This window comes from Papilio polytes, unplaced genomic scaffold (genome assembly GCF_000836215.1).
Source record: "Papilio polytes unplaced genomic scaffold, Ppol_1.0 DF820711.1, whole genome shotgun sequence".
In the NCBI taxonomy this organism is placed as follows: Eukaryota; Metazoa; Arthropoda; class Insecta; order Lepidoptera; family Papilionidae; genus Papilio; species Papilio polytes.
The window spans coordinates 1,027,036-1,050,467 of NW_013528493.1; the positions used below are offsets into that span (position 1 = coordinate 1,027,036).

General features: G+C 33.0%; 1 protein-coding gene across 1 annotated transcript; it reads right to left on the reverse strand.

Annotated features, from left to right (window-relative positions):
* Positions 1-786: 786 nt before the first annotated feature.
* Positions 787-18,994, reverse strand: LOC106110262 (sterol regulatory element-binding protein cleavage-activating protein). The gene is made up of 22 exons (XM_013292023.1): positions 18,618-18,994; positions 18,425-18,540; positions 18,090-18,194; positions 17,742-17,850; positions 16,235-16,421; positions 15,423-15,568; positions 13,729-14,892; positions 12,387-12,595; positions 11,319-11,475; positions 10,947-11,040; positions 10,096-10,256; positions 9,419-9,504; positions 8,891-8,931; positions 8,279-8,409; positions 7,674-8,025; positions 7,124-7,310; positions 6,239-6,352; positions 5,250-5,359; positions 4,772-4,919; positions 3,917-4,062; positions 3,170-3,290; positions 787-2,833 (listed from the first exon to the last, which is right to left on the reverse strand). The coding sequence occupies exons 1-22, from the start codon at positions 18,734-18,736 to the stop codon at positions 2,700-2,702; spliced, it is 4,137 nt and encodes a 1,378-aa protein (XP_013147477.1). The 5' UTR covers positions 18,737-18,994; the 3' UTR covers positions 787-2,699.
* Positions 18,995-23,432: the final 4,438 nt, after the last annotated feature.

Sequence of the window (23,432 nt, forward strand, 5' to 3'; positions counted from 1 at the left end):
GTGGGACAGAAATTTTGTATTTTATCTGACGTGACGTCATATTTACACTATCAGGGCCTCTATCTACCACCGGTGGGACAGGCCCTAAATAATTTAGATTAGTTTGAAAATTCACTTTAAATTTAGTAGGTATGGGTTGTGTAAAATCAGTCATGAATCTTATCGATTTTAGATTTTTATTCTTATAGAAGTTGGAATCGATAGATTTATAGTTATAACTTGTGAATTAAAAAAAACACTGTTTTCTCAAATTAATAATGACCATAACAAATAATGAGAGTAAATAAATGTTTATAACTACAGCCGTACGTAATCAATTTGGATTTCGCTATTATTTCTGTCATCGATAAATTCTCTACACTATAATCAATACTAGAATTGTCCTATAAATTAGTTAATAAGAAAATAATAATTTTAGTTGAGTTCGATAATTCTTTAAACCGAATGTCGATAGTTCAAAATTGTTCGCTATGCGTGTTTGTTTCGTCGCTATGATACCTGTCTATTAAGTATGGCATTTGCCTTCATAAAAATTGAATTCGATATTTCATATGCGTCATTTATCAAACTAATCTATCTTGTTTAGACAAACTATAGTTAATACATTAATATAAATATTTCATTTTTCTGATCAAATTTATTATATTGAATACAAAATTCATCATTGTACCGTTTTTCTTCGAGGATTTGTACATACTTTTAAAGTAATACATTAGCTTTAGCTACAATAAAAGACAACTTTAACAAAACATTTTTATTAAAAAGTATAAATATTTACAAAGGTGTTGAAATGGAATCTGAAAGGATATAGGAATGGATGTTTGGAAAAATTCATAGGACAATTGATTACATAACATTAATAACTATTAAAATAAATAACTCCTTACATTACCTAATGAAATAATTTAACGTTACTTTGTGGTAATTTAATGATGCTTGCCAATTTGTTACCGTGTTTTAAATTTACTTTAATATATGTACTTAATGTGAAGCTATTTCTGAACTAAAAAAATATATATTAAAAGCTGTGATGATTAACACATTACATTTAATGTATATTTTGTAAAGCAACAATTCAAAAATCTCATAGTTATAAGCAAAATATATTGTATTCAGGATCCAAAATTAAAATGAATCCACGAATCATGTGCAAATTGGGGGTTTTTAACAGAAGATATTTCCTCTTATATACTTAGAGATATAGCAACATTTGTGATTCGAAAGGTAAAAAGCACGGTTCAAAAAGATACAAATAATAGCGAGGAGGTATTAGAAATATCAGGAATAAAATTTAAAGCATGGTATCTTTGCACACATAATACTTTTAAGAATAAAATAAATAAATTTACCACATTTTATCTTATATTATCACGAACCTAGGGGTCACATAAAATACAGGGGTATAAAACCTAAAATCCATCGGTTATCTAAAATTGTAAATGGAAGCATTCATATGTTAACCTTTTTAATCATAGAACATAAACGATAGAAATCTTATAAGAAAAATGTATTTTGAGTTTAAAATTGATTTAATGCTCAAGGCTGCCTTTAAAACTACATCTAAAAAAATCAATTAAACCCTTTTTGGTTTTATATCCCTGGTTGACAATCAATTAAAGCGAGTGTAAGTTAAGATAAATAGGATTTGCGAGTTGTTTGTCCAACTATGTCATACCGTTTCTTGTGATGCTAAAGTAGGCATTAGATTGTAATATCACCGATCGATCGAGAAAGTCGTTTGTTTGTAATTTGCTTAAAAAAAGTTGTAAACAGTGAATTGCAAATCAAAACGAATTAATTCTTAATGTTATATATTTTCGACACTAAAGATTCATTCTAACGATATAGGCTGTTATATATTTAGCGATACTTCACAATGTCTAGGCAAATTAAAAATGGGCGGTGTTCACGAACGTCCGGTGACTTGTATAAAACATTACGAGAAGACTGCTTCCATATACCCGTGTGTGTTAGTGATTTCTAAAAACTAAGTGATTGGTTAAAGTTGTAGATCTAACATAGATCTACAGGAATCAAAAGTATTTTTCACAGACAGGATTTGAGGCAATTTAATAAAGATCTAAATATTAAAATGGACGATTTTGGAAGCCACAAAGGTGGAAGTTAACGACTACTAAGTAAGGCATTTATTCTTCGATCCAGCGTTTTCGTTAGAATTTAAATTTATATATAAGATAATGGTAACATTTAATAGAAATCTAACAAGTAATTTCTCACTTATATAGAATAAATACCGTCGATGTCAGACCGCTTTTAGAACTCCAATAAAATACAAAAATATTCTCTTCATTGACATATAACTTGTGATATCACGTTAGATAATTTAAACATGTTATGCCATTACATGTTTCATGTACAAATATATATGAAAAGCTATATTAAAATCATATAATATAATTTAAGTTTTTTTGTACATAGATTACAATAAAGCACTTTATAGTACCAGGAAGTTTAGCTTCTAGCATAATTTAATATCAAAATTCAAAAATCCAATATATTTTAAGGTTATCGCACATTAAATCCACCTATGGACAATTTGTAGTGTTTTAAGCAAGGCTTTCACGCGTGGAATATAAGTTAAGCCTATCAACGAGTGAGTGAGTTAGAGATAAAAAGAGCGATTGCCAGGTAGTTCTATTGAGCGATTACCTTTAAAGTTAATAATTGACTTTATGGAATCATTCATTCTTATTGTTAGAAAGCTTAGAAACGAGAGGGAAGCGAACTATTCTCAATTGGTTCGCGTAATCGCATACTATAGCGTCTTTGAGTGGTAATATTTGTCGAACAAATATGCAGCCATCGCTCTGTCCTGAAAAAAAAAATACACGCAATATTTATTAAAAAAAAAACATGCGCAGATTTTATTACTTAAGAAAACAGTCTTTAGATTTATCACACCAGGGAAAGAAAGAGATGTCCCCTACATAGACACACTAAAAGTAATATAATAGGTTACTTAAGTAGCCTCTAACCGTCGAAATCCATTAATGATTTTGAACCACTTTTATCCGCATTATTTTGATTGACATTTGAAATCAATTTGGTTCAAATTTAATCGATCTAAAGATCGCAATTGCAATCTCACAATATGCTCCATTATGGCGATCAAATATACTAAGTTTTAAAGTAATAGAAATGATTTTACCTAATAATACCCTTCGTATAACATCTCCGCTGCTGAGGTCGTAGACAGTAAGACCACTGCGGTCACCCATCACCAGCATCGTGTGTGTTAGAGGTAACATCCGACTCATGTAGTTCAGACCCTGGAAACATGTTAATTATAAAAATACTAACTTTCGCCCACGACTCCGACCGCGTCGAAATAAAAGAATTAAAATCGAGTAGCCTATGTGTTCTTCCACACTATCCTCTATGTCTATGCCAAATTTCATCCAGATCCATTCAGCCGCTTAGGCTACAAACTCTAATAAACATCCAGGCATTTATACTATTAGTAAGATAATAAACTGTTGCACTCGACTTCGCCCGCGTGAAATTAAAATAAATAGGTTATTTTACTTGGTGGCTTTTTAATGGTGCAAGAATTGAATAGACAATTGACGTCAATCGTCTATTCCATTCATTACATACGCTCAGATGTCACTTCGACGTAAAAAACAACAAAGTTTCTCAAGGTAAAAGACAAAAATCGATTCATTTGTATTATTCCTGGTACAAATAAGTGATAATTAATAATTCTATTCATTAATTAAGACACTTTTTAATGATTAAATTTTTCCACTAAATCACATTATATTTAAAAAAAATTTCGCAGGACTGTTTTTAAACTAATAAAGTATACTTAAAAAAAGTTTGGTACAATTTGGCGTCATATGCATATTGCCTATTGTAAAAATAAGTTATTAGAAAGTATTAAAACATAACTCACGATATGTATGGAGTTGAGCATATGACCTTGGAATCTATCCCATATGCAGAGACGTTCGTCCGCGCCCGCAGATACCACGTACGAGGCGGTGTACGCGAGTGACGTCACCGCGCCGTCGTGCGCCTGCATGCTGTACAAGCACGCACCTGTATGCAGTACACAGTTTGTACATTAAGAAAACCCGCAATGTACACAATATTAATATTAACATAAGTAAATAAAAATCTACTAAATGGTCGATGAAATATTAATAATGTGATGATTATCTTAATTCAAATGCCAAAATTCAAATGACAACAAAGGATTTTGCTTTTGACTATCGATTGCCATAGCAATCTTGCTTCTTGGCTGCTATTGGCTTGTAGTTTTATCTCTCTCGCGCATGATGGTTTTATTCAATTTATTTACCCCCTAAGTTTAATAACTTGAAAATATGTCGCCTAAAGCGTTTTTATATCATAAGGTGACAAACGAGTAAGCGGCCACCAGATTTCGCTAAACTGGCGAAGCGACCGCTGCCTAGAGACATCCGGAATAGCGGATACATTGTTATATCCTCAATCGACGGAGGAGACGCATATAAAGAGGATGTTTCCTCTTCCTATGCGTCACCGCCACCGTCAAATCCACGTTTCTTTCCCATCCTTTTCTTACAAAAAATAGGTTGGGAAGGAAAAGGGACTAAAGTTGGCCCCCGACACCACACTCATTAGAGTGTACGCGGAATTTCTCCCACTTCACGCCTGTCTTCTGTGTGGTCGTGGTATTGCATTGGGCGAGCCGGCCCTGCACTGCGAACATGTTAAAGAGGTGTGTTTACGCCTTATTGCATTATTATAGATAGTAGATACCAACCCGTATGTAAATCCCACACACACAACAATCCATCTTGCGATCCGCTGCCGGCGATAGTGGGCGTGGCGTGGTCGATGAAGCAACTAGTTATAGGGCCGCAGTGACCGTGCAGTGTGAACAACGGGCTCAGTTCATTACTCGAAAACACCTGGAATTATCGAATACATATATTTTATAAGCATAACAGTAATATATTTTTAATTAGTAGGTACCGATTGTAAAGAAGAGATCGGACAACACATAGGCATATACATTCCCTCATTTTGACATATTCGAATAGCGCGCATTTCTGGCGGGAGACAGTGGCCTAAGTGTTAAATTAATTACGTTAATACAATATATTCCCTATAAGAGATGATTAAGAGAACGAGAAGTGGAGTAGCGAATCTCAAGCATGGGGAAACAAAGCACATAGAAAAGGAGGAGTTTTTATTTATATATTCTTTCCTTTAATAGTCTTCTGAGTGAAGTATCTTACCTTCACAACGTGGTCCTGTGCGCCCGTCATTATGCGACCACCTTCAGAATGCATCTCCGTTACTGGCTGCTGGTGAGGTCTACAGTGCGCAATACGAATACACACTACTTCTGTAAAAATAAAACATATTCAACCAAACTGTTCAACTGTATTGACTTCTCATACATATTTCTTCTCACGGAAGGTAGGTTTATGTAGCTTGTATAGCGATATTTCCCCTCACTGCTAGAATGTCGGATTCCAGTCTTAGCTGTACAACGGCCCTGAGCGAAATTTCTGCGGCGCCGCTTTAAGGTTATAATAATAATATTATTTGTATATAAATCATGTAAAACATATGACATTAAATAGGTAAAAAAATATGTCGCAATCAGAAGAAGAAATCAATTTGATTTTAAGTCATAATTAGAACACGAGCGCCGCCAAGCGACTTTTTAGAGAACTTAGATTATTCTGAAAATAGGGATCGTTGCGAGAACATGTTTGAAGGATATAAGGTTGATAGATCGATGATATCCTGACTGAGGAGTATTGTGAATGTGTTCCTGAATCCGACTTTCCCAGGGCCGCCCACATGTCATCTCAACTAATAGTCATTCTGATATCGTGCTAGCTCAAGCATATATGTAAATTATTATTAACCTTTGCTGAAGATTTTTATAGTCTTTTTTGTTCTTAACAGTTACTTACATTAATGTTTGATAAAGAAATAATTTTGACTGGTGACTGTTAACCCTAATCTACAGTTTGTCTTTGTACAAAGGCCTCCACTTAAGATATCCACGTCTTTTAGGTTTATATGAGACTGACTAATCTGACTCTTATGACAAGCGCTCTGGGCGGTCGTCCAAACGCGCCCTACTCTAGCGTCGGTCCTAATATAAGACATGCGAACATGTGGGAGATTCCAGAATTCGTAAGTTTACAATTTAACGCGTACAAGCTACTGTGCTAGCCAATTGTGTGGTAATAAAAAACGCAATTCATACCTTCACCATCACTGTAATCCGTTTCATATGAGAAACTCATCCTAGCGCGGCCTTCGTCGTAGTCAATGCCACGCGTACTTCGCATCGAATCCGCTGACCCGGTGCGCTTGTGAGCTGGAATAACACACAATAATGACTTTAAATACACACAGAATACTTCACAACAAAGACTTTAAATACACACAGAATACTTCACAACAATGATCACGTCATTACAACAAAAACATTTAAGAAACATATAAACTAGACATTGTGAACAGAAATTTTACACCGGTATGATACTCTCTGAAAGGACAGTACAAGGGTATTAATATGTAATAAAACATTTACAAAATCATAACAACTCCATCTTTTGTTATAAATAAACTAAACAGTGTTAAAAAAATATATAGAAATAACTATATTGACATGTGGTTTTGAGGCCATCAATAGAAAACGTCAGGGAGATTGTGTGAATAATATTTCAAGTGAAGTGCCAACTTGGTCCAGTCTATATATTATTCTATCTCTTTGCATATTAAAATTATACTAATGTAATAAAGCGTAAACACACACTACATAGTGGCGTAGGATGTCAGCAATCACAGCATATTTTTGAATAATAACTTCTATAATAAAAAACCCTACACTTACGACACGCTTTAGATTATATATTTTTACGCTATTAAACTTGGGGGATAAATAAATTGGAAAAAACCTTCATGTTGGAAAAGGACCATAAACAAGCTGCCAACATTAAAGAAGCAAGGTGGCCATAGTTTGTCATCACGTCATATCATTTTAACAATTTGAAAAATGTAAACAATAAAACATTTTCATAATTTTATGAGGATGAAGTCGCACGGGAACAACTAGTATAATGATAAAATCACACAATGAACTTACTTCTTCTATACGCGGTGCTGAATCTCCAATCGACGTGAGCACCGGAGGTAACATTGTAAGCGTCGAGTCGCAGTAACGTGAGATGACCGCTGAGAGAGGCGGCGCATACTCGCCGACCGCCGCTTAGCGCACGCACGTGCGTCACACCGCCCCACCCACTTTTACTCTCTGACCCGCACCATATACACTGAACATAGATAAATATTAAAAAAAAGAAAGTGAGTTGCCTATTTGTTCTTCCAGACTATCCACTACACTATACGAAATTTCAATGAAATCCGTTCAGCCGTTTAGGCTACAAACATCCATTCATCCATTAAAACAATCGCATTTATAATACTAGTAATTATTGAGACGATTTCGAAGATGTTAGTCATGACAACGAAATGAATCATTATTATTAAAAATATTTAAATTGCATGTTTTTTTGTATCCATGCATCCATGCTTTGATCTTTTGTGATTAACGAGATTGGTGGGTAAAATTATTCAAACTGTGCAAATCCAAAACATTTTTGTTTTAAATTAATGTAATTTACAAAGGCGCTTACCATTAATTTACCAGAACTGGCTTCCCAGAATTCAAGTCTTCCATCCGCACAACCTAATATAATGAGGTCATTACAAAAGTCAATACACCACACTGGAGATTCACTGAACGCTCTGTTTTTACAATCATCCTCAGTTATTGGACCCGCATCACTACTAGTTCGTCTGGTTTGTTTATTTTCATGCCTATTTCTTAAGACGTTTGAACTTTCAGCACTAGAGTTGAAAACAAAAATACTTTCATTCACATCACTATCTTTAACACTCAAATCACTTTTGTTCACACTTAAATTGTTTGTGTCGACGTTTTCTTTCGTCTCGCAATATTCTTCTCGACGATTGTAGTAAAGATCTCTGGAAATTAAAACAATAATTATACATTAAAAAATACTATTTATTACTATAACCACAAATTAAGTTACAAATTTTGAATTAACTTTTTAAAAACATCTGCTGACTTAGTACGCCTAGTTTAAAAACTAAAAAAATCGGACTGAAAAGTATTTGGTTTTAAACCTATTTTTATCTGTATCTGCAATTCTAATACATTAAAGATATGTAGTTTTTTATAAAAATATTATAAAAGTTAATAAAAATCTTTTCTTACTTGTAGCATTTAGCGAAGTTGTATTTAGTTGTCTCTGCAGCCGACACGTGCGAAGGCGACTCTCCGCTTGTAGCTCGGAACCGTAATCCACTTAGATGATTACTCAACCCACCTTTAAGTCGTGGAATATTCTGAAAACCAACAAATTATCTGCACATAGGTATATGTGTAAAAAACATACCTAATATTGTGCAAAAAGGTCCGAAAACACAAAGAACGGGATTTAAATGTAGCAACAAGTGTTGCCATATTATAAAGGTACAGCTAATAAATAGTTCAATAATACATCTAGTCCAATTAAAAACTTAAGAAGTCCACAAATGGTCTTGACATGCATATAGTATTGTGTAAGTTAAGATTTTTATAAATAGCGACGGATTATCCAAGGCATAGACAAATTTCTTACTGAAACAATAAATTGGTTTTTTCCCATGCAAAATAAGTATCATAGACATTTTTTTCTCGTCAAAAAAGCGTTGTTTATCATGCTTTTAGGATAATCCGCCTCTGTTTACAGTTTTCAAAGCGATGGACAAGATATTGATGTACTAACAGCAAGTGACAGTGAAGAGAAGCAGGTATTGCGAGCGCCATTATTAACATCAAACTTACATCATTAGTTTTCGGCGCTTTGTTATCAGGCTTCGGAGTCACTGGAATATTAATCATTATAATTTAACACACATATATATATAAATTTATCTTACTATTATAAATGCGATAGATGGATGTCTGTATGGATGGATGTTTGTTAAAGTTTTTAGCCTGAACTGCTGAACGGATCTCGATGAAATTTGGCATAGATGTAGAGGATAGTATGGAAGAGCACACAGGCTATTTTATTTTTTAATTCCACGCGGAGGAGACGCGGGTAAAATCTAGTTCCAAAAAAAAAATCGAGCGTCGTTCATAGGTCACATTTACTTGTATTCCAGGTCCTGGGTTAAATCTCCGCCAACTACCAATGATTTTGATTTTTTTTTAATTTCTAATTTACATTTATCTACAAAGAAGGAAAATGTGCAAATGCACATATCTGAGAAATTCAAAGATTTATGTGAAAGCGCCAGCGCCAATTACAGGGCCAGAGTGGTTGACAGTCCTAATAATAATTAAATAAAAATAATGTTTATAAAATACCTTGTAAAATATCATAAGAAGCTCCATTCGGTGTAGTTTTTTTTAGATTTGTCTTTTCATGTAGTTCCTTTTGTAATTTGAAAAACCTGTAAATGATAAGACATGAATTTTATGTTTCAACTATATTAAATGTACAACTCACAAAATGTCAAAAACAAAGAATAAAGATTACATAGCGAACAAGTTCCGATATCATATAATAGTGGTTCAACTATACTCAGCTAGGTTTTTTGTTGAATAAGTGATTCAAATGGTAAAAATATTTTGGTGCTTCAATGCTCTCCCTCCACATCCTGCTACATCTAAAATTAGGAAGGAAGGAAGGAGAAATATCCTCCTTAAGTTTATTCCTCCGTCGATTAACACATCACTGAGTAGTTAACAACGGTCGCTTCGTCATTTCGGCGAATTTAGGTGACCGCTTGCTTATCACCTTCATCCTGCCCTTATCCCTACGGAGGGTCGGCACAGTATATGCTGCTCTTCCATACATCTCTATCAGCCGTCATATCCGAATCCACTCCTTTCTTAAGCATATCCTCTTTCACCCAATCCATCCATACTTTCTACGATCTTCCTCTTCCTTTATAGCCATCTACATTCATCTACTTTCTGGTTTATATCCCCATCGTCTCTTTCACCTTATGTTTTAAAAATGTATTGTAGTTTTTACATACGCATTGCGGTCGATGTTCGTGATGATCTCGCCATTATGAGAGTCCCACACTTTGATGTTGCTCTGCAGACAAGAACTGACGACGGTGTCACCGTCCGTCACCAGACATTCCACCTCCTGACTGTGACCAGCAACCACCAGAGGCACCGCTTCCATTACCAACTGTAAAAATAATTAAGTCATATTATATAACATGAATGGATAAGATACGAAATGAGTATATTGTAGTAGAGAAATTAAGGAGTAAAATGTTGGCGTGGTATGGGCATGTTATGAGGAAGGATGAATGGCATCGCACAAGAAAGTCGTTAGTTATGAGTGTGGAGGTACACCGGTAGAGGTAGAGGTAGAAAGAGATGGATGGATTGCGTGAAAGGTGACATGATCAAAAAGAAAGTGATGACTGAGATGACGTATGATAGAGTTATATGGAGGACAAAAAACTTGTTGCGCCGACCCTACGGGAGTAGGATAAGGAGAAATATGATGAACAGCTCGTCTATCTACTGTACATACAATGCACTGACTTTTCCCCGTGTGGCTTTAACCGCATGGAATTATAAAAACTGAAAATTCCTAATGTACAAATGACAACAAAGGCCTTTGTCATTGACTAACAATTACCGTTATCACGGCAATCAAATTTCTTTGCTGCTTGCGGCTTAGAGTTTTATTCCTTTATCACACTTTTTTTTATTTACTTACCTCCGAACTTTAATAGCGTGATAATAAATAGCCTATAACGTGTTCTAAGTGTAAGGCTTTTAAATAAAAAAAAAACATTCAAAAACATGCTGTGATTGCTGACATCCTAAATAACAAATAAAAACAAAAGTATTTTTAATGTATTACCTGTACAGCCGGTTGTTTAGCAATAATTTTCCTATACTCCTCATCTTCGTTCCAAGATGCTCTCCATTCAGCGTAATGTCGAGAACATACACATCTGAAATCAATGTTCTAAGCTTAGAATTTTTAGGAGACAAAATGACTATTCTACAAGTATAGTAATATTATAAAAAGGAAAGATTTGTATTTTTATATATACAAAAATAACTCAAAAACGAATGAGCCGATTTCAATTCTGTCATCATTAAAAAGCTACGTTATCAGTAAATAACATAGGCTATATTTCTTTACATTTTTTTAATTTCCAGCGGACGAAGTCGCGAGCGACTACTAGTTATTTTATAAATTTGTATGTAAAATCTATTTAATATTTACCTGTATAATACAACCATCATGTAAGCGATAACAGCGACGCTTATAGTACACAATATAGCAAGAAGTAAGATTTCCATAGGCGTTGTAGGGTAGATAGGCAAATCCGTCGCCTTACCCCATTGGTACGCCTGACTTTTTGTTTCCGCTGGCTCGAAATCTATAAAAAGAAAAATAATATATGTTAAATAAAGAGAAACAAAAATGTATAAAATTAATCAGCAGTTTCTTTTAAATTATTTCGATGGCAGATGCAATATGAAAAAATAACATTGACTACCGCTCCCAAAGTCGTTAAGTCACTCAGTGTAGATTATCAGAGACATCTACCGTTTCATCAACTGTTTCATTTACTTAAAACAACTAAACGCGAAGCATTGGTATTTACAATAATTTCTACTACTTTTAAGCATAAGGGCCTGTCCCAACACAGGCTGATAAAGGCTTAGATAGCTTAAAAATGACGTCACTGTCAGATAAGGAAACAAAATCCGATATTCCCTTCACATATTTTACATATTGGATTATTATCAGACAATTTACAATTTGGTGCGACAAGCCCTAAATATAATTTTAGGGAACGTGTCCTAATTATGCGGTGAGCTGTGAGCGACTAAAAAATAACGGGTGAGAGAGAGAGAGAGAGAGAGCACCCGTGCGAAAGACAGCGTATTGTACACGCAAGGACTCCTACTAATTTAATTAGTTTTCGCCAGAGACTCCGTGCTCATAGAATTAAAAAAACACAAGTATGTAGCCTACATGTTATTCCAGACTATGCTCTACATTTATGCTAAATTTAGTCGAGAGGCGTTAAGTAGTTTAGGCTACAAACTCTTAAGAAATATCTTTCCATCTATCCATCAAAATTTTCACATTAATAATGGATGGATGGATGTTTGATAGAATGTAGTCTAAACTGCTGAGCGGATCTCGGTGAAAATTGTCATAGATGTAGAGGATAGTCTGAAAGAACACATAGGCTATTTACCACTTTTTTATTTATTTAAGCGCAAAAGGAGTTGCGGGCGAAAGCTAGTTATAAATATAATAAATATTGCAAAAATATACCAGGTAATATATCTATGGGGTCTAAGGCGGCGGCTAAAGCTTGCCATCGGAGCGGCGGGGGCTCCCGTTCGTCTGGGTGGCGAAGCCCCGTCGCCAGTTCGGGGCTCACTCGATGGCTCAGTAGCGTTGGGGGCAAGATTACCGCGTACCTTCCCGCCACTGTCTCATTGTACTGTGACAGTATCGCTGACCAATGCGATGCTGATAGTCTGGAAAATTTAAAAAAGTACATGTAATACTTATAAAGTCACATAACACACACTATATGAATTATTTATTGTTTTTATATCAGTTTTACATATTTTATATTTTTTACATTATTAATTAAAAGATTTTTTTGCAATAATTGAAATCTTACCTATCAAATATCTACAATGTTTTGATGAATACCAAATTTTTCTAACATAAGGAGTATTGAGACTTGATAATAAAACGGAAACATATTTCGCATAATCACAGTATCTTGTAGCCTTATCTCTTACAAGAAAATAATTGACAAAGTAATTAAAACTATACGTCAAAAGAGTAGTACTAGAAAATATTAAAACAGATTTCTCACATACAATTATTATTCTGTTATTAGAGTTTATTTGTAACACGTTGTTAACGTAAAAGAACAATAATTGTTATAACAAAATAATCCATTAAACATTGATTACATACAGTAGGCAAATAATAAACTTTGTTACATAAAACAACTTAATAACAAGTACAAAAAAATAACATACAATAAGTTAAGATTACAATCAATTATGTATTCATTTTTGAACAATAGATAGATTTACTAAAAAAAAGTATTTAATAATTAATTTTAGTTGTTACTAATTAGTAGTTGTTATACTTTAATGACGGTTATGGAAATGAATTGCGAGTCGTAACTACTGAATTATGCATAAGTTAAACGTTAGTTAACGAATCTAGGCATCGTTTGGTATAAAATAAAATCAACAGTTATAATAAGACTTCCTACAGACGACAATGAATCATGCAAGTGATAAACGTTAAGTGGCCGACAGTATCAGTGAGTGAATTGTTATGTTGCCATTTAAAGTATTTCGGATAATGTAAACCTTATCTAAGTTGTCATAAAACACACGTGTGCGGGTTTTTTCTCTCTTTGTAATATAATGTCAAGGTTAGAACTTGTGTTTTTTGCAGTAATTAGTCTGTTTATGTAAACTAAATACGTACGTATAATTGTTTTCTAATTATAAATATTTCCTTTGGACATGTATTATATGGTTGAAAAAGAGTTGTTATTTCATTAGTTTTACTTTAAATTATATTACGGAGTATTTATATTAATAATAAATTAGACTAAAAATACTGGATACTAACTTACCTCGACCAGGGGCGTGAATGTTGTGAATGCTTCAAAAAGATTGTATCATTTGTATCGATAGTTTTACCAACTTCTTCTGTGTCTATCATAGTAGCGAACACTAAAGGACGTCGATCACTTTCATTGTATGTCATATAAACTGCTTGTTTCGCTTTATTTCTTTCATAATCGTGTCTCGCGCTATCAATGTCTTTTTCAGTTGTTATAAAATAATCAACAATGCCAGAATTGTAGACGATCATCGATATCCACACTAACATCCAAACCATGAATGCGCGTTGGAAGAATCGTGTCCGAGCCCACATATTTACTAAACGTATCCTTTTCGGCACTCTATGATCTTGTATACTCGCGTTTGAATTACGTTTAGCAACAACATCGGTCGGACTGTTATGCGCTAATCCATTTAACCTCGGATGAGATTTGGACTTTTTTATCTTCTGCGGCGTAATGTTCTCTTCTTTATAACCATCATTGAATCGCCAATTCAAAACGTTATTAGAGTTGAAGTATTCCTTTAAATGTAACTTGTTGTTTCTCTCCGGGAAACATTCCATACGACGTACATCAATGCCCAGAATCGTCGCAAAAAACACCATTTGTATGAAGTAATCAGATATGAGACTGACAATCATGAATATAGAGAACTCCTGTATAAATGGTACGAAGGTGAAGAAACTGACTGTGAGTATTGTTATTTCAGTGAGTAAATTTTTAGTGATCGACCAGCCTTCTTTACTGAGACCTTGTGCGAGTCGAATTTTAACATCCAGTCGCGAGTCGGTTGACGTCACACTTTTTGTTAGAACAAGAATATTCTCTAGGCCAACGATAATCACTAAGTATGGGAAGATTTCTTTGCCTTGTAGGCTCAATGAAAAACCAAAGTAAAAACATATTCCTATAGACATGGACAAACTGCCGACTACAGTAACCACGGCGCACGCTGCCAAGCCAAACTTTGATCGGATAAATTCTATTTTCCTTACTGAGAAATACACGTAAAGAAACAATCCGAAAAATGTAATCAATAGTGGTATAGGTTCGCGGTAATTGAATTGTCCCGGGTAGTATATTATGGTTACTTCATTGCCACTTATCGGCGCTGAATCTTGATACAACGGATATAATTCTTTAAGTTTATGAGTCAACGAATTGATAAACCTGAAATACAAAGAGTATTTAAAAAAAATTTCTTATTCAAGCGACCGTACCGCAGACGAAGGTGCCTTTGCGAGCGCGTATATATTTAAAATTATAATAAGAATAAGTGACTGTTTATCTTAAAATTATATTACAAAAAAAAATGTAACATCGTTTTTATTTCTATTTCTAATGGAATACTAAATTTATTTGTACCTATTTGTTATTTTTGGTATGATTTGTAAAACATATTTATTTTAACATACAAATGTCCTTATTTTATATTTGTATGATAGAAATATAACAGCAAAACAACGATTGTAATAAGAATATACCCTACAAAATATTATAAACTATTTTCAAATTAAATCAGATTTATTTTCGAATTCTATTTCATGATAGTTCAAAGTCCACGTCTAAATGGAGCGGTATCGAGATAATTGGAGACATTTACTATCGGAAGTCAAAGTCTACTTCAAGTCGCTGCGTCACTAGTTAGTCTATGGATAGATAGATATGAATGTATGAAAAATGTTAATCATTATACTGACCTTTCACTAGCTTCTTGATAGAATATTGTAACAGCGTACTGTAACACGCGAGGGCGGGTTCTTAAGGGATATCGTTTGACGCCAGTATCTCGGAGGTGCATACCAAAAGCCATTTCAGCGATCGATGTTTTACCTTTTTGGAGATTCTGTAAAACAATAAAATTAAAAGAATAAACATTTTATACTGACACGAGTAAAATTAATCAACGTATATAAAAATTATTATAACACTATTGAATATTTTACCTTGAATAAACAGATACATCACTCATACTCTAAATCTCAGAATTCAAGAAAAAACAATGTGTAGTGTTTATACTATAACAATAAAAATAATTCTAAGCATTTTGTTTTTGTTTACACTTCCTTTATGATTAAATAAGTTCATAAATACATAATAGTCTTGACCGTGAATTATTTTTTTTAACGTGTCGATCTTGGTACTCAGAATGCTAATTGTATGAGTTTATTCTGTAAAAACAACTACGTCAAGACCTTGTGCAATACGCAATACGAATATTACCATTTTTTGCGTAAATCTACAAGTGCTAAATATAATATGAATTTTTATTAAGTACTTAATGAACTTCGAAATTCTCGTCTTAATAAAAATTATAATGCAAGCAAAAAGTGTAACTAATTTTATCAACCACAATGTAGGCCCAAACTAGTAGGCAATAGACACCGAGAAATATATAGTTATCTCTGATTTTTAATACAAATGACAGGGAGACCAATATTGTGATGCACTACTATGTTCCTTTACTACCAATATACTGCATAAAAATTAGAAATCTTACTAAAAATATTACCTGATAATTGTATATAGTGTTGATTATATTAGCATCAAGTGAAAATGTTTGTAGATTTTGTTGCCATAAATTAGCAGGTGATAGCAACAAACAGCTGTATTCTGGCATTACTCGTTCCATGCTTGCTTTACTCTCACGTCGTTTTATTCCTTCAATTTGATAGCAATGTTGTAACAGAGAACCTTTGCTGTGAAATTAACACACACACAGAATATTTAGATAACATCCTGACATTTATTGTTTGTTAAAAGTGTTAATCATATTTACATTAGAATTATTGACATTATTTCTTACTGCTATCAATTTCAAAACAGTTTAGGTATAGAATTAGATAAGAAACAGAACGAAATTGAATAATGAAGTCAGACTTCTGGATAATCATATAAAAACATAATAGTAAGTGAATCTAAAATAGATAAAAACTATTAAGAATTATAATATTAATAGCATGCATACTATATTTAAAAAAAAAACATTCGCTACATTTTTACAGCACAGCAGATATATTGCTAAGGCAACTACATAAAACACATTTGGTAAGTAAAATAATGAATTTTGGCAAGCTAGCGGTCAATTTTGTAATTCAATGAAACTAAAATTTAATGGGATAGTAAATACAAAGTATTACAGCTTTATAAATAAACACGGAATAAAATTAAATTTAGGTACAAAAAGAGTATAAACAAATACTAGTACAATTTTTGCTTTTACACTATTTATTCCTAAGTTTAACTTTATACCACATTCATTTGTAAGTCTAAGAGACTTAAATAGGATGAATGAGTCTAATAAAATAGGGTTATATAAAATCTTTATCTACATAAGCTATAGCTACAATTATTCTGGAATATGTTTTTCATATATATCTCAAAATAATGCTATAACATGTGACTTACATATATTAATAGTTCTATATCCTCTTTAATATCTACATTATCGATGGGTGAAAGGCTATTTGCTGCAACCGCCATTTTAGGCTATGACTTACATGTAATATATCCAGAATAGGTGATTTTTTCTGCATCGTTAAAAAACAATGAAGTATGCAGAATTATAGTAATTTTTATCTAAAACCCGTCTGAAAATCTTTCAATTTAAATTATTGTCAGAATTTGTTTTTATGCTTTTTTCTAAAAACTTTAAATGGCTTTCCCGAACATATAACCTAATGGTGCTTAAAACAAATAGCCTTTCACCCATCGATATGTTAACTACAGTAACAAAAGCTACGCTACAAATAATAAAACAAAATACACATTACAAACAACATATTAAAGGAATCACCATTGCATGCGCTGCAAACTCTCTTAACATCTAATTAAAAAATAGCAACAAATACATTTTACTGCAGGATTTCTCTGGCATACATTTGTATTAATATACAGAAACTACAATTTGATTTAAAACAGTACAGCTGTCAAATTCATCATTAATAATTAATTTAATATGCATAAATCTACAAACACTATCTACATAATCAACAAATTTTTATATAATAAATACTTACGTTTCAACATCTTCGTGGTTGCGAATTGTTTCTAATAATCGAAATACTTCTTGCAGTGGACCTCTAAATGCATCCCACATTCTTAAATTATTATTCCAAGGTGAGACACCTACAAAAATTACTTATTATGTGTCGTTCAAGAAATATTTTGCGTAACAATTGCTCAACAAAAAAATAACATATATTTGCATTTTCACTTTTGACTTTTTAGCTCAATGTTTAGCAGTACCAATTGATAATAAAACGAAATTGCCAATAAGGTAAAATATTAGGCAGATTTTACTAGTTAATATATTTAAAATAATTTTTTGTTTTACCTAATCCAAATTAGTTACAGTGTTTACTTACCTGTTTTTAGTATAATTTGCTGTACATAGAATAATGGTTTGTCTTTTGTCCATAAGTAAGGTAGTTTCTGCGTCTCATTATGCACACGGCCTATTTCCAAAATATCTAAAAAATAACATACATAAGAAACATGTCTATAAAATAAATAATGTACAATATAAATTAATTTATCTCTGGGTATGAAAAAGTATTGTTAAAACAAGCATTGTGTGGATTTCTTTGAAGAAAAAATTCTATAACTCATTTAGTGCCTGTTAAATTTATTCATTATTTGCTTGGACATAAGATTGAAAATTTAATAAAACATAGTTTATAAAATTATTTTAATTTCTCACCAGCATAGTGACAATTTTTACTGTGGCAGTTAATTGGGTTTTGAGTATCGTCATGTAGAGGTAAATTGACCACTGTAGGTATGTTTCCTGGTAAAGGCACATTCAGTAGCGGATAACTGTAAACAGAATAGCATATAAAACTGACTCGTTGATGACAGTAACTCTTTATTAAAGTACAATAAACGGTTCTTACCAGCACAATAAAACAACGGAGATGGCGATGGTTATCGCAGTAACAGGATAAGACGAACAGAACAAACCATAAGTATAATATATTTGAGCTACTCTTTCGGGTAGGGTTGCTCCTGCCATAGTTATTGTAGTGTATATATATTTTCTAAATTGCGTGTTTAATTGAAGTAAATCACGAACCCATTGCACTTAAGTTCACAGCACGAATTTTACAGAATAAAGTTACACAAAGTATTTTTAACCGACATTAGACATACTACCTCGTACATGTCTCGAAGTATTAATTACGGTTAATACGGTATAAAACATTATGTATCAACATACCGCTGTTATTCACTATTACATCAGTCATCAAACCAACCACGCAATGTTGACAGAATTACAGTCCCACTGGCGTTTGACATTTCATGACATAAATAATTGCCATTGAACAAAATAAAATTACTCACAGATTAAAAAGTAAAACTCTTTCCATTAATTTGAACTTATTAATTTTTCAAAACGTTACCTAGCATATCCAGAATATTCTACTAAGATGTCAAACAATTTTGTCGTGTTGTACGATCTAATGACTTAAAAAATTATGGATTGACAGCAATACAAATTGACAGTTCGCACATGGCAATACAAATTAAAACTTCTAAAGTTGTATAAAACCTCCTGTAGACGTACACACTTTTGGAAAAACATGTTTTTGTTGTTTACTTTTTTATACTTACGTATGTCCTGATTTAATTTAATACATTGAGGTGTTACCAGATCATTTTAGACATGACAATAACAAATTACAATTATCATTCTTTATCACCCCGTATTTATTTCCTTTTTATTAATCTTATTAAAAGAAACTGAAATAAAAACCATGTTTTTTGTACAGACCACGATAATATATTTTATGACGTATGGTATGTTCATTCCGTCTAGTTTCCAATTTATTGGATTAATTACAATGCAGAGGTAATGTCTTTTGTGACGTCTGCATTTGAATGATCAAAAGCAAGTATGAACAGACAGAATTGTAATATGTGTATATCTAACATATTTACAAAACAGCTAGGGTGAGCCTCGGGGGCTTGCTCTCTGCGTTACTAAATTACATCAAGTCTAGACAGACACTAACGTCTATCGTAACAAAACTATCAACATATAAACATCAAGATGATTATACTCTGACTAGAAATATAAACCATCACCAGCTCACTATTTGTCCCCTCTGAGGGGCTTGGAGCCTCCCCTAAAGTTACGGATGACTAGGCCATAGTCAACAACGCTGGCCAAGTACGGGTTAGTTGTCTTCACACATACTTGTCTCTTCATCCGTCCATTTTAACCGATATGTGTTGGTTGCATCACGATGTTTTCCTTCACCGTAGGAACGTCGGGTAAATTATGTACTTAATAATTTCGAAAAATCGAAAATTACATTAATACATGGCGGGATTCGAACCCAAGATCTGTACATTACAACTCAAGTGCTTAGACCACTAAGCCGCCAACAGTCAACTAGAAATATAAAAACTATGGGAAATATAAAAACATGGAACTAATATATTTAGTAAAAGTCCCAGGCCCTGATTTTTATAGTCTTGGCTAGGCTATAAATTATAACTGAGGCGTTAATTGTAATCTAAGTGGGTTTTTAGTACAGATTACTATATGAGTAATATGCATACAACAATCTCGTTAGTGATCGTTTAACAAATGAATGCTGCAATAAGCTCAGTAGGTTTGTATAGTAAATAACAAATGTGACGTTGTACCTCCAGGTAGCCTGAACATATCTGATTTACAACAGTATGCATTTCGATTCATTACGAACCATCAAAGGGAAACGGTGAGTCGTCCTAAATGTGAATATCTAGTTTTAACTACCTACGAGTATACGACAAATATGAACATAGACAGCTTTGTTTGCACAGGCTTTGAATGTCAAAACATTTTCCGCAATTTGAATACACAAAATTTAATACTTGCTGGTCGGAATCGAATATTGCGTTAGGAAGGTTTTTGATGTAATTAAAACCATACCTTCAATACCTAATATTTCAGCTGGGTTAAACTTTATGTATGCAACGCATAATCTTACTAACATTCAATGCGAAGTTTAGGATGGATGGAGATCGATAGGTGTATCTTAGAATTTGGGAAGAAGTTGTAGAAGGGATCTCGATGAATTTTGGCATAGATGTAGCATAGTCTGCTACGTACTTTTGTTTTTTATTACACGCGGACGGAGTCGCAGGCGAAAGCTAGTACAATAATAAAATAGTCTGGTAGCCTATGCGTCTAGTAGGCCATTCAGTAAAACCCAAACCAATTGAATAACACCCAAACGGATGACGATAACAAGGTAAAATTCTAAAGTACTTATTTATGTTTTGTCCAAATGAGTTAATAAAATGATGTACTAATCTTAACTTAGAAATAAAAATTAAGACGAATTGAGTACCTCCTTCTTTTTATTTGGGAAGTCGGTTAAAAACATGACTTTGCAGTGTTATGTCTTAAAAACTAAATATTTGGTAATTAAAATATAAAATTGCCGAATAATTACAATGCGCTATTACAATAACATCAATAAGCTTTAGGAACGAAGAGAAGATATCAAGAAAATTAATGAAAACCCCTACAGAAATGTAGAAACGTTTAAAGCGTTTTAAGTTTAGACAAATTAGTACTTAGCGAGGGACGTCTTTGGGAACAACACTTGAGTGTAATATTAAAATCCAAACTGTTTTGTGAGAATAAGACGAGGCTGCGAAGGCTCAGTAAGCGCCTTATCGCGAATGTTTCTCTGCGGAAACGCCGCGGCCACTTGCAATCGTCTTACGATAAAGAAATTCTTAGAGTAGCCACTATATTTATTACTTAAATTACACTATATTTATATACTTAATTTCTAGAAATAGGTCTGTACAACACACCATCAAAACTCAGGAGGGGGGGTAGGCAGATTATTTGAATTACACATTATATTATTATAATATAATATCGTGTTAATAAAAATAAAGAATAAAGAATTTATTTTAGTTAATAAAAATAAAGAGTGTGGATTATGAAATCATCAACACAAATCAAGAACTTCAACTAACATTTGTTAACAAAATATTTGTATTATTATGAGGCGAAAACATTAAGATACATACATTTAAGTGAAATTTAAATGTTAATATTTTTTTCAGATACTCAATGGTTTTCTATGTTCTGGCTACTCACTTTTTAACAGCGTTAATAACGGTGGAATTAAAGCGCGAGAGGCCGCCGAGGACGATTTAATTAAACCTTAACGAAGATCCCTCCCCTCCCGCCGCCTTTACCTGTTCACTGTTCCGTTTCATTTTTGAATCTATTTCCACTAAACATTAAATAAACAGCTAAATTGCTAAGTACATACTTTATTACCTGAAAGCCATTCTCATTTGAAACAAACATATTGTTAAAATACAGGTTTTAGAAAAAAAAAAACATATATTGCAAACTTTTGCTAATTACTTATTGGTAACTAAAATTAAATTAATTTAACAAATTTTTTCTATTTTTTGAACGTTCGTTTGTAACATATTGTGCATGACAAATCAACACTTGTAATTGTTAAAAAACTATTCCCAAGTTAGATACTATTATACATATCACATAAATTCTAAAATGTTATGAATACTACGATATCTTAATAGGGTTAGGGTTGAAATCATGTAACACACCTCTCTTTCATCTCATAGATTAAATATACCAACAAAGTTAGCTACTATACATTTTGAATGGCAACACTTTATACTGCAAAATATTGTACCATTTATGCACTGACATGATTATGAATTAACGTTAAACACGTGTTAGTTTGTGGTCAAATGATTTTCAACGTTAACCCTCGTAACGTGAGCAGTGACTCAGATGGTCGCACTGACGTATAATTGCTTACATTTGACGCCGGTCTGCGTCACTGATAGCCAGCGCCTGATCCCCCGTGATTTACGGCCTCCCAGTCCGCTAATGTGCACACAGCCTTACCGCAAGATGCGAAACCCGTATACGCAGCTCTATATTATTAAACTAGACTACTAAACAATATCCAGTTTTACTAGATTAGATTAAAAAGATACGTAAATTGAACTGTATCCTAATTTCTTCCGTACAGCAAATAGTCATTAGAATTTAATATATGAATTTGGAAGACAATTTAGTAAACATATTTTTATATGATACGCTGGTATTTTGCTTGCCATCCTTTTTCTTTTTTGTTCTTTTTTGTTTTTCGTTTTGTTACAAAGTTGCACACAAACTGTACCGTTAGACTTTAGAGATGTTGGAAAAAAAATTGATTCAACGTTTTCATTAAGGTGAGAGACTTGTTCATTTGCAAAATGATAAATATGGCATAAATTATTTCATTTAATATTCAATTTCGTTCTTTCGCCGCTGCCTCTGATATTATGAGAGAGCAGACACTTCGTTGTCGACACCCTTTTATATTTTTTTATCCGTAACGATACTGTTTGCCTTCAGACACTTAATTTTGAGTTCAAACATAGGGGGAGATTCGTTCAAAAGAACACTTGACAAATCCAAAGTGTGCACCTGAGGTTATAATTCTCTAATATATTGGTACATCTGTGATCAAATATGAATATAACTAACTTGTCATAAAACATACTAATACAATTACATAAGTCTTCAAGACACAATAATAATGCCATAGCTGAATTAGTGAAATTTTCTTATTCAATTCAAAAGCGGCTCATTCGAAACTTTATTTCTAATTATCCATTCGCTGCTTTAACACTTAAATAAAAAACAAGTCAACGATTTCCCTAAACTT